At 41.9% G+C, this 17,102-nt stretch overlaps 1 protein-coding gene across 1 annotated transcript in view; it reads right to left on the reverse strand.

The window, feature by feature from the left end:
* RBL1 (RB transcriptional corepressor like 1) overlaps positions 1 to 17,102 on the reverse strand; it is a 2,331,004-nt gene that overhangs the window by 1,374,519 nt on the left and 939,383 nt on the right. Inside the window, exon 10 of the mRNA XM_044089002.1 lies at positions 16,957 to 17,069. Coding sequence (XP_043944937.1) covers positions 16,957 to 17,069 — 113 coding nt within the window. The remainder of the gene's footprint in view (positions 1 to 16,956; positions 17,070 to 17,102) is intronic.

Consider the following 17,102-nt stretch of genomic DNA (forward strand, 5'->3'; position numbering starts at 1 on the left):
ATGTTATACTGTAGAATTACGGCCATATATGATTCTAAGAGATTTTGAGAAAAGAGTCGTTAATAGCATTAAAAAAAATGTGCTGAATAGTCTTGCAAAAGATTGTTGGTTCCATTTGTGTCAGATTGTGTGGAGACAATTACAGGGATTGCATTTGGCGGCAATACACAATTCGCTATGCTATGTAAACAGATTCCTGCATTACCTTTTTTCCCTGATTGTATTCTTTCAATATTTGCAGAGATTGAGAATGAAATGCCAGAAATGGGTAAGCCATTATATATCTTTTTAAAGAGAATTACATTCTGGGAAAACCACAAAGGTACGGCATATGCAGTGCTACCTCCGAAAGGATACTGCCACTTTTTGAAGTTAATTTTTCGAGTCAGTGGGATACCTGCACTTCACGTTTTCCGCAAAGTCAAAATGCTGTAGAAGGATGGCACAGACGACTGTGTAGTTTATTGGGTAAGCAGAAATTGTACATGTTAGATATATTGCATGCTCTACAGCTAGAGCAGAATCATGTAAAAGATTTAATGAGTATGCTTTTCTGTGGTTTACCTCCGTCTCCTAAGAGAAGACGCTTACTTGACAAAGAGGCAATGTCTGAATCCCTGTTATCCAGAACAGAACAGTTAACTGCAGATGGATTCATTGAATTAGTCTCTCAATACTGTTCATTCTAAGTTTTGCTGCATAAAAACTTGTATTTACTGTTTGCTTTCGTTTATAAGCTACATATTGCGCATTGCATTACATGTATTACAAAACTACTCCAGTACTTTTTTACTCTGCTTATCTCTGTTCTGTTGGCTAATTGGTGCTTTCCTGTACATTTCATGTTGCACTGTATACCTGAAATTTAAAATAGCCTCGACTCTCGTACATCACTACTACCACCTGCACTAATGTGTGCCAATATGTCACTGTTATATTTCTAAATTCTCAACATGTTTACTGGACTTGCATTATAGAATTAAGAAGTTAGTTCCATCACTGAACCTTTTCTTGTTCAATCTGCTTCCTCCGTAGTTAATAGCATGACCAATACAGCATCAGTGCCTTCTAACCCAACTTCTATTTTAGTTGATGAAATTAATATGGACAATAGTACTCCACCTCCTAATCCTAACCCAAAATGTCCTTAGTCAGCAGGTGCTAGACCGAAGGACTCGTCCTCTGCAAACAATCATTTTTTACCTTTTCCGGTCAAGGCACAGTCAGGATGGCGAGGCCGGTCAAGCAGCAGAGGTCCAAGGAAAAGAAAGGGATCAGCAGAAAACTTTCCAAACAACAGGAGACAAAGAAATTGAGCACTACTTCTTTACACTCAGAGGATGAGAGACTGAATTCCCTTGTATGCAATATTTCCAGTTATACCTTGTCTGACTCAGACCTGTCCCTTCTAGATAAAGGACTGAACTTCATTCCTTCACAAGTCAATTATTTAAGTGACATTTTAGTAGACTTGAGGCTGTTTTGTCGCAACGTCTCTCTTAAGATTTTTTTCAAAGATAGTAATGTTTTGGACACTAGGGTCAAGAGCAGTTTTACACCTATGATGCCTCACAATGTGGAGAGTTTTCTGAAAATGTGTGAGAGTGACTTTTATGACTGGTTTAGGTTAAGTAACAATAAAAAAGATGCTGTTTTTATAATGTCAGTAAAGCTGAGCAGAGTTCCATTGTTTCTCTGAAAAATAATGAAAATGTCATTGTTAAACAAGCTGACAAAGGAGGAGCAGTGGTTGTTATGAATTCATCAGAATACATTACTACTATGAACAACATGTTGTCAGATGATAAAGTATATGAGGTTATTTCCAGAGCAAAGGTCAGCACAATTGTGAAGTTGGTGCATGATAATCTCTATGATCTCTTGATGTGTGGACAGATTAGCTGTGAGTTATATGAATACTTCCTGATTGAGTTTCCCACTCTGCCTATTATCAAGGGTTTACCCAAAATCCACAAAGGGGTTGTACCAGTACCAATGAGACCCATAGTTGCAGGTGAACGGTGGATAACTTCCACCATCTCTTTATTTGTGGAAGGGTTATTATGCCCCTTGGTAGATGACATTCCAGTCATTTTGAAAGATTCCTATCAGCTTATTGAGTTCCTTAAAGGTTTCAGGTTGGATGGGAGTGAGACAACAATGTTATTAGTGACTATGGACGTCCAGAACCTTTTCACCAGCATTCCCAATGACTTGGGGATGCAGGCCATTAGAGAGATTCTTGTTAGCAATTCAGATTATAGCAATAGCAGACAGATCCTGATTAACTGCCTGCTAGAAATGATATTAGAGAATAATGTATTCCTGTTCCAGGATCAGCTATATCTTCAGAAATGGGGAGTTGCCATGGGCACTCCCTGTGCGAATAGCTATGCTAATCTTGTGGTCTATCATTGGGAATTGCAACATCTGTTTAAGCATCCAGATAATAAAAAGGTTAGATTGTACAAGAGGTTTGTTGATGACGTCCTCTTTGTGTGGGATGGGACTGAAGCGGATTGTTTGAGCTTCATTGCTGCATTAGAAATGACCTCTACTTTTTTGAGATTTACTGCAGAAATCTCTCCTGTTCAAGTCCATTTCTTAGACTTAAAGTTGCAAGTTAGTGCCAATAAGATAGTTACCTCTTTATACAGGAAATCTACTTGGAGGAATACTTTGTTACGGTTTGAGAGCATGCATCCCAGGTTTACCTTTAGAGGGATTGTTCTAAGCCAAATGTATAGAATTTGCAGAATTTGTAGTGATAAGAGTCACCTGGCCTCTGAGTTGAATGTACTTGAAGGCTTGTTCAAAGAAAGAGGGTACCCTCCCAAGTTAGTGGATGAATGCAAGCAGGAGGTTTTTATGAAAGTTTTTGGTAGGGGAGAGAGTGCTGCCCCAGTCAGGGATAATGCTCCTTTCCCTGCGTTTCACAGCCATAAGCATGCTGATAGACTTACTTATGTCACTAAATACACTAGTGATGTTGTTGAACACAATAAAATTGTCAGCAGGAATTGGAACGTGTTGGTCGCAGATCCGTTTACCAGAAAAATCGTAGGGACCCATCCAACATTTAGTTACAAGACATGCAATAATTTGAAACAAATCTTGTGTCTAGAGCAGAGCCGTTTGATTAACAACAACCGTAGTGATCCTCATGGGACTTTTCCATGTGGACACTGTCACATGTGCCCACATATATCCAATAGTTTTAGTTTTTTACATCCTGATGGATCTTTTTTGTTCACACCCAGATTTCACAGTGACTGTAATAGTACTAATTTAATTTATTTGGCAATATGTGATGAATGCCAAGCTTTTTATGTAGGCCTCACGAAGAGAAGACTTCGTGACAGGATCTACAATCATTGCTACGACATCAGGAAAGGCAATGAAAGTAGTGCCTTGGCAAAGCACATTCTGGAATTTAATACACATAGTTTTAAATTTATGGTTCTGGAACAGCTGGCAATTAACATTAGGGAAGGAGACAACATGAATCAACTGGCTGTTAGAGAACTTAAGTGGATTTTTACCTTAAAAGCGCATTTACACCCAGGTATTAATCAATATGTTTCGGTTAAACCTGTTCTTAACATGAGATAGTGGAGACACAAGCGGATTCGCATTGTTGCATGGCTCCTATATTTAGTGTGTCCCCAATTCTGTTTTTTTGTTTTTTTGTTCTTATGAGCCTTTTATGTGTCCTTTTATCAGGCTCACCTTTTTAGTCATGGTTTCACAGAGACATTTATTGCACAATTTTCTCTTCTACTATGCCTTGCCCTAGGTTGTTATAGGTTTGCTAATACTTAGCCCTATACTGATGCTTTTGGTGTGTTTCCAGTATTCAGCATGTGCATTAGTGTTAAGGCTTTCATATGATATAAGGGAATAGTAGGCTGACACTTTGGATAATATTTTATGTAGTAGTGGTTTTTTGATTTTGATGGTGGTTTTACACAGGAATGTTTATCTGTGTATGAAGTTAGTTTTATCTTCTGATTGATTAAGACACTCAGTCGGACATACATAACATTCTCAGTCCATCATGCTTAGCATTACTGTGTTTATGGTAAGCTGGTGTTTGGCGCATGTTCGCCTTTTTTTATGTTGGACTACTGAGTACCCTTCGAGCTGAGTCTTCTAACTTGCAGAAGGTTTCAAATTCTATATAGGACCCTGAGATCTGTTTCAGTTCAGCTCAGTTTTTTATCATCTTACATGCACTTTATTGTCATTGTTTACATTTTATATTACAGCCTTTCTACCTATATGTTTTGGTCAGGTCTCATGGACTTTCCAGCTCCATTTAGATGTTAACTGTTGGCAGATTTTGCAATTGTCTGGTTGTCAGTGAAATATTGTTAGTTTGAAACACCTTATTGGTAGTTCGCTAGATATCTGAGTGCCTGATATCACTAGAGGTGAGTGGGCTGGTTGCTCGTAATCTGGTTATTGATTGTTGTTATTTATATTTTCTTCCATATTTTTCGTTTTAGTTTTTTTGACTACATCCTTTTATTTTTTCGTTATGGGTGTGTAGGTTTACGTTGTTGGATGGGGAGTTCTCCGTCAGGTCATATGTTGACTAGTAACGCTTCAGTATGCCAGCAGCTGGTTGCTACCTCGCTTTCATGCTTGGTAGCTGCTGTTGCCAGTAGGATATTTTTTACTGCCGGACTGGCCTTTGTTGTCTTAAATGTATCCTCATGCTCAGATTATGGGAGCGATTTCGTTTTGACTGTGATGGCCATGGATCGATTTTATTCTTGTGGATTCCTTGAATAGTAATGGCGCTTTCTTTTTGAGATATGATGTAAGTTCAGGGCACTTTGCAGTTGCATTGTAAGTCAGTATTATCTGATATTTTGCTGCTGTGGTGGCCACAATATCATGTTTTTAACGCACTAGCTAAGATTATGTTTTGCACTTGTTAATAGCAGCAATACTTTGTTGCTTTTTATTTCTAGAAAGGTAGTTATAGTATGGGACATACTGTTTGATAACAGTATATGCGTAGCTTCATTTTCCCACACCATATTGTATATTTGGTATGGTTTGATGTACTTGGTCTGTTTATCGACCGGAGGCTATATATCAAGGAGTTCAGCATGTGCTTAGTTGAGCGACTTTAACAATAGTGTTAGTTTACATATTTTAGTTGTATCAGAGTATCGATGCATTGTATACTCTTATCCAGAAAATATTGCCCACCGATCGGAGGCTACATATTAAGGAGTTCAGCATGTGCTTAGTTGAGCGACTTCAATAATAGAATTAGTTTATGCATTTCAGTTGTATCAGAGTATCGCTGCACTGTATACTCTCATCCAGAAAATATTGCTTTCCGGTTCATGTTTTATGTCTTGTGTTTTGGTTATGATTATTTACAATTGCATTAATGCAAGCTTGGTTTGCCAGCAGGCTTGTATCGTCAGTTTGACAGATGGTTTTGTTATTTTTTGTTTACGCAGAACAGTTTGTCCAAGGCACTTTTTGCCAACCTTGTTATTTATGTCATTTTTTAAAATTTTTTTAAACTTTTTAAGGAATGTTTACTTGTTTTATATAGAATTTTTAATGTTGTCTCTTTAAATTAGCTTACTATGATTGTTACCAATTATCCAATTTGGATTTATATTGGTTAGTTTGAGCGCCAAAAGAGTTTGTATAAAAAGCTGTCTTAATTCATGTCTTATTACACCTGAAGAAGCGTAGTACAGCTACGTGAAAGCGCTTGTGTGTTCCTGTTCCAAATAAAGAAGTTTTCCATAACAGTGGTCATCTCCGTGTGGTGCCTCCAGTGGATTTAGTGTGCTTCACTGTTATATTTCTAAATTCTCAACATGTTTACTGGACTTGCATTATAGAATTAAGAACCGAGTCACACACCTTAAGCTGTACAGCGGATACTGCTGTAATTTGCAGAAACAGCATGCATACTACATTAAGGCGGTGTTTGCAGTTGGTTATAAGCAGATTAGCTTGATAACAGATGAAGGCTAACAGTCACACAACTAAAGATAACGGACAGACACCTTACATTTTAACTCAAGAAAATCCAATGGGACTTGCTTTCATAAATTGTTAAACTTGCGATGGCAAGGAGATTGACAGAAAAAAGTACACTTAATTACACAATATGTTACTAACAGATGTTTAAGAATGATAATGACACTAATGTTAAAGAAAAGAAGATTACCAGTTAATAACATGAGGGTCAAAGATGAAACTATAATGAAAAAAAAATGCTCTTGTAATGTTTAAATCGCTTGATTAAAATGGAAATAGAGGACAAGTTAAAACATATTTCATTACATTCACTTTGGAAAATGGGATGGTACTCCATCTAAGATGAGCTTGTATGCCCAGTGCTCATTAAATGCTGAGACATGTTCTAGATCCTCCATGACCCTGCAATGGATTATGACCATTATGGATTAACCAAGCTACTGGTGAATGAATAAACACATACACACACACACACGGGGAGTTCTTTGGTATACTGTTCAAATAATCTAAATAATTTACTTCCCAGCTCACAAAGAGGAAAGGAAACTTGACTATGAGGCAGGAGACAGGGGTTCAATTAATGGCCTTACACATTTGGAGGAGCCAGGTGGGGATGAGAAAGGAATAAAGAAAAATGCCCCCTCACATCTCTCTCTGGAAAAAAGGAAGGAAGTGTGCATATTCTGGAGTAAATGAGTGGGTATGACTGTCCCTGGTGGATACCAGAGAAGACTGTCTGTGTTTTTCTTACAGCAGGTGACCAGGATGCTTGCTGGGAGCACCCTTATGGAAGTGTGTGTGGTGGGGGTGGGGGCATCATGGTTCAACTCTCTGGACAGCCATCTGTAGGTAGCTTTATCTACAAGTGTTTGGACAGGAAAAAAAAATGAAATATCAAGTCACTCCTGACGGTTGCCTGAAGAATATCTGACCCTTAGCCAGGTGCCTCTCAACTGTCCAGATTTTCACAAAATGTCCAGATTTTTGCCGCTGATCTGACAGTCATAAAATTTGTGCTTTTTCTAGCAAATTGCTGAAGGCTGAAGTCACTAAATAATCACAGACGTGAGTTTCAGATTCCATATACTTCAGAAAATGAATGCTAATTCTGAACATGTGATTCCAACAACTTTCTAATTTTATAAGAGCAGCATTTAAAATCGGTCTATTTTTGGACATTTGCCCCCCCCCCCCCCCCGCCCATTAATTTTGTCTCTGTACAGATTTCTTATGCTAACAGATTGAGAAGTATCCCCTGTGATTTTGAAAGGCTGGGGCAATTGATCAAGGCAATGATGGACTATTGGCAGGCAGTGGGGACAAAAAAATGTTGGATCCTTTCATTCACGTCTGTCCAATGCGACTTATGAGTCCTTGAGATGCTTGCTGGATCTGACCTGGCAAAAGAAGAGCTCTAGTTTCAAACTACACACCATCAAAATAAAAAAAATCTTTACAGTACCCAGTGCACCCCAACACCAGTACAATTCCACATATGCTAACTCCAAGAGCACACAACAGTGTGTGTATGTGGGGGGGACTTCCTCATCTCTACTATTACATTTAATATAATGTGATGTGGTACTCAAATGGATGATCAAACAAAGTACTCTAATTGATTTGATGTCAATCGACTGGCAACTGACTGCCATAAGCAGATTCATAGTACATAACAATTTATCAAACTGCACATAAACAGATCACAATGCAAAGAAAACTTTTTAGCTAAACATACCTCACTGAATCTCTGAAATATGCTTGAACTTGTATGTTGTCGGTGGAGGGGGTCCTCTTTTTCCTATATATTCTGTCAAAGAACCAAGATGCACCTATGCAAATATGCATCTAAGTACATACATACAGATATATACACATGTAAACACACATGCACTTATATTTCCTCTGCACAACTGCCCTACATACATTCAAATGAAACATGCCTCTTCCCCTTACAGATACTATAGAGTCTGCTATATCTTTATATGGGGGGGGGGCAGGATATCAAAGCTTGACCACAGAGGTCTTTCATTCTTAAAATTGAAACAAATCCAAGACACCAACCAGAAAGAAAAAGCCAAACTGTAATCTGGCTTATTCTTAGAAAAGTTATCATTAGTGAGGAAAAAACTGCAAATGAGGTTCTGAACAGCTTGTCATGCTTCAGCAAAGGTATCAGGACAATTCTAACATTTACATTTTTCTCACCTGAATAGTATTCGTTGGTGAAAACACAACATTTAACAGAATGACTGAAACAAATCTTAGAAATCAAAGTAGGAAGGAATTTCTTAAACATTATTTTTCTATGGGCACCACATTTTGCATGGGAAAAGACCAAATCAGAAAGATGTAATGAAGGTTGGGATCCACCACTATTTGTTTTAATGTATTATTTTTATTTATCAATTAGCAGCTTCTCAGTGCAGTAAATGTCTACACCACGCCTCATTCACACACATTCATTCCTTCATATACCAATCCATAAAAACATTTACCTGACATTCAACAACCATTCATATAGAGTCAGCATATGGAAACACATTTGTCACATATACAAAGACAATCAGAGATCACGGCATCCTCTCATTCACAAAATGCATTCAATCACACACACTCACAGACCACTTCATATGCACTTAGCAAAAACTGGCAAGCTGATGCTGGAGAGAGAGACGACCAAGTAACGTGAAAGGTACCCATTAGAAATATTGGGACCCAAAACATGAAGACTGAAAAGCAGGGAAAAAAAACTGACTTACATACACGAACTCTGAAATGACCATTTCTGGGAATATTCCCTTTTCTCCAATGCATCACGATCATGGACTTAGTATACATAAGTCTGACAGAAGTTGAGGGGTGCAAGGGGGGGGGGGGGTTGAACCCCCTGCAAAAAAAGAAGTTTAAAAGAAAAGAGCAATGTTCAAGAATTCTTCTTCTCCTGCATTTTTAATCTTCTTTTTCCTACATGCTCTCTGCATTTCAAGTGCCAACATTTCAAAAAACAGTCAACCTGAAAACTGCCAAGAAAAGAAAGCAGTAACAGTTCTAAAATGAAGCACCAGTTACTGAGGGGAATTAAAAAAAGTAATATTTTAGTGTAAACTTTACCTCAAGGTTTTGCAGGAGAGTAATATGTTTTCTAGGGGCTGCGTGCGACCTGTAGGCTATATGTACATAATGACCACTTTGCACAATGATGACGTTAGGTTCACAGTAGGAAATCTTCTACCCTCCCTTTTTTGCCATGAGTATGCCACTAGCTAATCTTCCCGGTAACAAAAGTCAGTTTTGTTGTAGCTTCATACATCTGGAAGAGTACAACGTCAAGCCTTAAAACAATGCAGCAATTAATACCAGACTTATTCCTTCAAATACTTTGGAAATGATACAGCATTACAAACTAACACTGAAGGAGATTAAAAATAAGGCATACCTACATTGCTGGAAATGCAGCAGCTAGTCTATGAGACAACTGCTTCTTTCCCTCTCCTCCCCTCAGCTTTCTACTATCTATGCTACCCATTTTTCAGAGCTACTTATGATGCTATATTAAACAATCCCTCTAAAAGGCAACTCTTAATGCTATCAGTAGTCTTTCCTAGCTTATCTCTATGGCTATATATCTGCCAAAGAGACCCTCAGGATTAAGACAGTCTTTACTGGTGATGCATTGGGGTCCTCCCATAAATGAGAAAGAGCACACTGCAAAGAAATTGTCTGCATCTTCTTGTACTACAGGGAAAATATTTACCATACAGAGGCATCGCCTCTTACTGCACTTTAACAATACTTGGAATACTTAAGATATCCAAACAAAAGTGATTCAATTCTAGCTCTTTTGTGCAATGGAGGACAATGGTAGACACTTCTTATGATAGTCGGCCAACTGTATTACATTCTAACTGGGAGCTTTTGTTTCACTGTTCCTCTGAAAACACTCAAATATACAGGGTGTGCGGACTTCCAAGATGGCTGCACATTGAGTAACAGCTTACTTTTAGCTCTCCCAGTGTGAAAACAGAAGCTTAGCTGAGAAGGCCAGTAGACTTGCATTTATGGGTAAATTTCAGTAATTGGCTAGTAAGTGCACTGCCTGAATGCCAGGAATAAAGAAATATAGAAGAACATTTTTCTGCAACCTGTGGGTATACGGATCCGTATCGGATCCGAGCCGGCAACTTTTTTTCTAGCATCTGCTCCAAGCTCCGAACTCCTCTCCTTACCCATAATGCCCTACCATCTCCTATCTTCCCACAGATCGAGTTTGCTGCAACTAAAAACATAAGCATAACTACTCAGATGGAACGTTATGGTGAGTACATAACTTCTTTATCTGAAGTAGTTAACTTCATTTTATCTGCAACCTGTGGTACAGAGTCCCCAACTACTCCAATCCTGGGAGGCCCTTATGGAAGGATATTCCTGAGCACCGCAGAGCCAAAGGATGCTCTACCCCTAGAAATCAGATCTAATTTGTAATGGGAAATGAAGGTATGTGAATTGGCCCAGGTCACTGCTGCACAAATGTCATCCAAAGGCACCCTAGACCAAAAGGCAGCAGAAGATGCCATGGACCTAGTAGAGTGAGCCTTAACAATATCAGGAGGAGATAAACCTTTTGCTTTGTAGGCATGTGAAATACAAAGAGTGATCCATCTGGCCAAAGAAACTTTAGAAATAGCTTTTCCCATAAATGCTTTGGAAAAGGAAATAAACAATTGGTCAGTCTTGTGGAAAGACTTTGTTCTATGAAGATAAAAATGAATCTGTCAATGAACATCTAACAAATGAAGTTTGTATTCACCTTTATTTTGGAAGTTAGGGAAGAAAACAGGCATATTAATGGACTGGTTTATGTTTGCTTCAGATGCCACTTTGGGTAAGAAGGAAGGATTAGTACGGAGAGAGACCCTATCCTTGTGGAAGACCAAATACGGAGGCATGGCAGACAGAGCTTGAAGCTCAGAAACCCTCCTAGCAGATGTAATGGCAACCAGGAAAGCGGTCTTCCAGGACAAAAATTTCAAATCCACCGAAGCTGCAGGTTCGAAAGGAGGAGCCACCAATGCCTGTAAAACATAGGTAAGGTCCCAAGGAGGCACTGAATCCTTGACAGGTGGATGTAACAAGTACCTTTAAGAAAGGCCTTACACAGCCTAGAGGAGGCTAAGGCAATGTTGTCTTCACCAACATGAAAATTGGAAATGGCTGCCAATTGTACTTTCACTGTGGAGGAACTAGCTCCTTGCTGAAAAATACCAGACAGGAAATCCAGCACCGCTGGAATAAGGGCTGTAAAGGGATCTAGTTTTCTCTGTGAGGCCCAAATGGAAAAGCGCTTCCATTTACTGTGATAAAGTTTCCTAGTGGAGTCTTTAAGAGAAGCTACCAGAATGGATTTTACCGGGGATGAAAGACTGGGAGTCCTAGCAATCAACGGAACTGGAGCAACCAGGCTGTCAGCTTGAGGCTGCCCAGATTGGGCGGACGGGCCCCCGACGGATGGGAGATTAGATCCGGGCAGGGATCCAGTACCCATGGGGGAGCTAAAATATGAGACCAAAGAAATGGAACCAAACCTACCGAGGCCAGAATGGGACGAGGATCACTTTGCACCGCAGTCGGCAAGCTTTCTGAAGAAACTTCGGAATGAGTGGCAATGATGGATAAGCATACAGAAGCCCAGGGGGCCAAACATGGACTAGAGCGTCTCTTGGGACTTCCTCTGGTGAGGGAATCAGAGCGAAGAACTCGCTGCACTTCGCGTTGGAAGGAGATGCAAATAGATCGCAGCAAGGCTGACCCCATGCAAGGAAGATCTCCTCCGCTACTGACTGTTTCAGAGACCACTTGTACGGCATCAGAATAGCCCGACTCAATCTGTCCGCTAAAATATTGGAGCACCCCGGGATATGCGTTGCTATCAGAACCTGACCGGTGGAGATCGCCCATTCCCACACTCTCATGGCCTCGCGACATAGGGGGTAAGATCTGGTTCCCCCCTGCTTGTTGATATACTAGACAACCGACATGTCTGAATGAATTGCAATCAATCCGAGAGGAAGGACAGTGTGAAAATCTTCCAATGCTAAAAGCACTGCCCTCATCTCTAGAACATTTATGCGCAACTTGGTCTCTGACTGGGACCACGTGACTTGGACTGTCCTTCCCAAACAGTGTCCCCCCACCAGAGTTGGGAGGCATCCGTGGTTTCTGTGGCTTGGACTGGAGATGACGCGAAGGGGTGTCCTACTGATATCTCCAGTGAACTTAACCACCAAAGAAGAGATGTCCTGCAGACGTGACTGATCTTGATCGGAAATTCCATGGGCAGGTCTAGCCAAGACCATTGAACAGCCAGAGTCCATTGAAGAACCCGCATGTGAAGGCGCACACAAGGGAGAATCGATATGGTGGCAGCCATGAAGCCCAAAGCCCGGAGAACCTCACTCGCCTTTGGAGACTTGGAGTTCCCTATCTGAGCTATCTGGCACCTGAGGTGTAAGATCTGGTCTGGAGTTAAGAATACCTTCATCTGCAAAGTGTCTAGCCGTGCCCCAGTGAAGTCTAGAACTTGTACTGGTTGCAAATAGGATTGCTGAACATTGACTGTGATTCCCAGTAGATCTGCCAACTGAATGAAGTAATCTTGGGCCAGGCACAGGTGATGCTTGTTGGGCGCAGCGAAGAGCCAGTCGTCCAGGTATGGAAACACCTGAATACCCTGAAGCCTCAGGTGAGCTGCTACAACTGCCATTACACCTTGGTGAACACCCTGGGGGCTGTGGTGAGACCAAAGGGTAGGGGGCTCTAAACTGAAAATGACTGGCTCCCAGCCGAAAGCGCAGAAACCTCCTGGAGCTTCTGTGTATTTTGATGTGGTAGTAAACATCCTGGAGGTCTAACGAGCACATCAGTCGCACTCTTGGAGAAAAGGTAGAATGGACTGTAGGGTGACCATCCGGAATTTCTGTTTGGCTACCGACAGGTTTAATGTTGACAGGTCTAGAATGGGCCTGAGGTCCCCCGTCTTTTTTGGCACCAAAAAGAACCTTGAGTAGATGCCTGATCCGGACTGATTGGGGGAGGGACCTGTTCGATGGTTCGTTTGAGAAGCAGCTTTGAAACCTCTAGAGCTGCGGCCTCCCTGTGAGCGGGTGGAACATCCAGGAGGTGTTTTGGAATATTTGGAGGGGCTACAAATGGGATAGTGTAACCTCTGGATATTATCTGTAACACCCAGTGATCTGTCATAATGGACTCCCATGCCGCTGGGTGTAAGGACAATCTTCCCCCGACTGCCTCCAGAGTAGGACAGTCGGGCAACCCCTCAGGGCTGCTGACCGGGTCTATCAGAAAAGGGTTCCCTAGACCCAAAATTCCTGGGACTCCCTCTACCTCTGGGTCGGCGTCGATCCTGTCCCCCTCTGCCTCTGGGGGAATAGTTGTCCTGAGAATCCCGGGAAAACTGAGATTTTTGGAACCACATCTTCTTTTGCCCTCTTTGATTCCTAGAGATGGACTGCTGAGGGTTAGAGAAGCGGATCCCGACGGCAGACAAAGTCTTCCCGTCCTTTTCGCTCTGGACAAGTGTGTCACGTACTGTCTTCCCAAAAAGGCAAGAACCGTCGTAGGAAGCGTTGATAAACGATGCCTTGAAAGGGTCCGCGAACTGACAAAACCTGAGCCAGGCATGACGCCTCATAGCTATGCCTGCCCCAGCCGCCCTAGCTGCTCCTTCCATGGCATGGGAAAGGAGTTGCATCGACGTGTTTGAGACTGACTTCACAGTAGACATTTTCGTAGAGAACAACTGTCTGTCCTGCGGCGATAAAGACTCTGGGGGCGACTCAGCGAATTCCGAAGCAAGGTCTCACTGAAGCCAGATCACATGTGCCAAATAATTCAGCGCATGGATTGAAAAGGTCGCTGAGGAATAGACGTGCTTCCCAAACCTATCCACCGACCTGGATTCCTTGTCTGGAGAGTGGACTGAAAAACTCTCCTGTGCTAGTTCCTTCTTTGGGGCTGCTGCAACCAACATAGCGTCACCTGGGGCTCCTTTTGACCAAGGTTGTCTGTCGAAAGGGGGAGATAAAATTTGGTCAGGGCATTTGGAGATGGGCTCTACGGTGTCAGGCTCCTTCCATGCCCACGTGGTGATAAGGTCCACCAAGGGGTCCACTGGCGGGGACACGCAGGAAGTAGATGGGCCCATGCCAAAGGCCTCCAGGCACACTGACTCATCCCCAGAAGGTTTTGGGATTGACCAACCTCCCCTCTGGCAGAGGATCTCCATGATTTCTCCAAAGGAGACGTCTTCGGGAGGTGACTTGGGGAACCTTCTCCTTCATCTAAGTCAGTGTCCATAGTGAGGGACTCAGGGGAGTCCAAGTGCCTCCTTTTGCACTTGCGCTTACAGTGACCCTCTAAAGTGGGACTTTCAGAAGGGGATTTGTGAGCCGCAGGGGTTTCCTGAGGGAAATTAACCTGGGGATCCTCTGGCACGGGCTGTCCCTGAGACAGGATGAAGGGAGTCATCGCCAAATCCAGGGGGGCCTGGGTGGTATCTGAGGAGATGGGTTGGGGTCTCAATCCCTGGGAGAGAACCCTCTCCACCACTTTGAAGGCCGAGGGAGAGCGGACCTCCTTAGCACCCAGTAAGGAAGACGCCCTCCCCAGATCCGAAGTGGGGACCGAGGCCGAAGGTCGGAGCCGAAGAATCCATTCCCTCGGGTCCGACTCCCTTTCCACGGCTCCAAGAGTCGTTCGGATCCAAACAAGTCAGATCCGAGGAACTCAAGGTAACAGCCGGAGTCGAGGTTGGAGGAACTGTTGGTGCCGAGCTACCAGCTCCGAAAATCCTTGGATCCAAGAGCCCCAAAGCTGAAGCACGGATCGGGGAAGGAGAGATGGGGCAGAAAAAAGGCATGGCGGTCCCCCATCCAGAGAGAGAGGGGCCTGGCAAGACTCCCATCTGTATTTGGGTCTGAATGAATCTCCGCATCATCCTGTCCATATCCATGTCCGATAAACTCTGAGTCAACCTCAAAGAGGCCACCAACCCGGATCTGGCTGGTTTGCGCAATGGAGAAGAAGGCCTCGGGTCCGAATGTTCCAACGGCTCCGGTGAGAAATGAGGAGACTGGAGCCATGGAGAAAGAGGCCTCATGGCCTTAGAAGGGGGACTAAGAAAGAGCTCCCTGTCCGGGGATCTCTTGTGATGTCAGTCCTTTCTCTTCTCCCTATCCTCTCTGCGCCTTTCTTTGTCTTTTTCTTTTTCATTGTCAGCCACGCTGACTGTAGATTTGTTTTTATTAGATCCATCACCAGAAGAAGAAGAGGGAGGTTGAGTCCCTGTCTGGGTGGGAGGTTGAACACTAGAAACCGAGGCCGTGGCAGATTCCAGCATGGCAGCGGGGAGAAGGCCTTTGGCTACTAACTTGGCCTTCTGATCCCTAAGGGACCTCGGACTGAACCCGGTGCAGATAGCACATTAAGTGGACAAATGTGCCACTCCCAAGCAAATCACACACAGAGTGTGACCATCAGCCTGGGATTATGGCCACACTCTGTACATTTCCTGAAAACAGCTTTTGGCTGATCAGCCATGGTCCTGCACCCAAAAGGAAAAATACTATCTACCAGAAAAAAACACACACAAACACAAGTAGGGGAAGGGAAGGCCTAACAACTACTCTACCAAGTTAGCAAAACTTTTTTTTTTTTTTTTTAAACTGATGAACAAGCGATACACTAAACAAGGGGAGGAAGGGAAAAAAATCACTCACAAACTAGATATAAGTAATAATATCACTTACTATCCCTGAGCTTAGAGCAAAGGAGACCACAATGCACACTACTGGTGCGGCAAACGAGATCTGAGGGAAGACAGGAGATGGTAGGGCATTATGGGTAAGGGGAGGCGCTCAGAGCTTGGAGCAGATGCTAGAAAAAAAGTTGCCGATACGGATCCTTATACCCACGGGTTGCAGTCAAATGAAGTTAACTACTTCAGACTAGAAATCAACATCTAAACCAACTATACCGGAAGCAGTGAATATAGTAACAAAGATAAAATAACTGGAATAGAGATCTTTAGAAAAGGGTAGAAGCAGTACATAGGAAAACATGGGAATTGTGGGAACAATGCATACAAGGGAGGAATGAGGCCTAAAAGGCAGTAGGACCTAAATGAGCTATGTAATGTTCGAGTGAGAAAGATTGGGTAGATTATAAGTGATTTATAATGTTTTCAATTGGGAGTGTCAGTATGGTGTGTGATGTAAAATGCTTGCAACTAGGACTGTGTTGGTGTTATTTGTTTTCAATTATATAAATGCATGATTGTCTATCTAGTAAGTGATGGTTTAATGAAGATGCTTCTTGTTTAAAAAAAAAAAAAAGCAGAAATTAAATAATTTACTTAATATTGCTTAGGTTATATGGTATACAGCAACATATGTGAAGTATAATGTTTATGTTAATATAGTCTGATTACTTTTACATTAATGTAAATTTGCCTATGTCATAAGTGATAATTCAATAAAGGTGTTTGCAAAAAAACAGTGTGTGTGTGTGTGTTTTGCAATTTTTGTGATTAGATGCTCAAGTTTCCATTTCTGGTATCGTCAGGTAATCTTAACCAGAACAAATGGCACACAGAATAAATGGTGTCACATTAACAGACATATGAGAAGCCAAAGTTTTTTTTTTTTTTTTTTTTTAATTAACCAGTATGTTTAGGCTATCCAGCTTGTTGAATCAATAATTCTTTAGGTTTTGCAAGCAACAGTACCACCTGTCTTTGTTCCAAGAACAGTAAAAAAAAAAAACGCTTGAACATTTAAACAGTAATGTCAACCTTTTTCGGACGATAATCAGCCTGTTAGCTATACAACAGTTTACAACAAACCAGTTTGAATCACTTACCAATATGGCATGCAATCTGTGCATCTGCTGACCAAGTATAGTGCTTGCAGAAAATGTCTTCCAGCTCTCTCGCCCTATTTTTAATGATTGGGGTCAAATCTTTAGCACAACACCTACAATGGAAAACATTTTAATATGATATTTAA

Source organism: Protopterus annectens, chromosome 12.part0, assembly GCF_019279795.1.
Source record: "Protopterus annectens isolate FY-2018-M chromosome 12.part0, PAN1.0, whole genome shotgun sequence".
Lineage (NCBI taxonomy): Eukaryota > Metazoa > Chordata > Ceratodontiformes > Protopteridae > Protopterus > Protopterus annectens.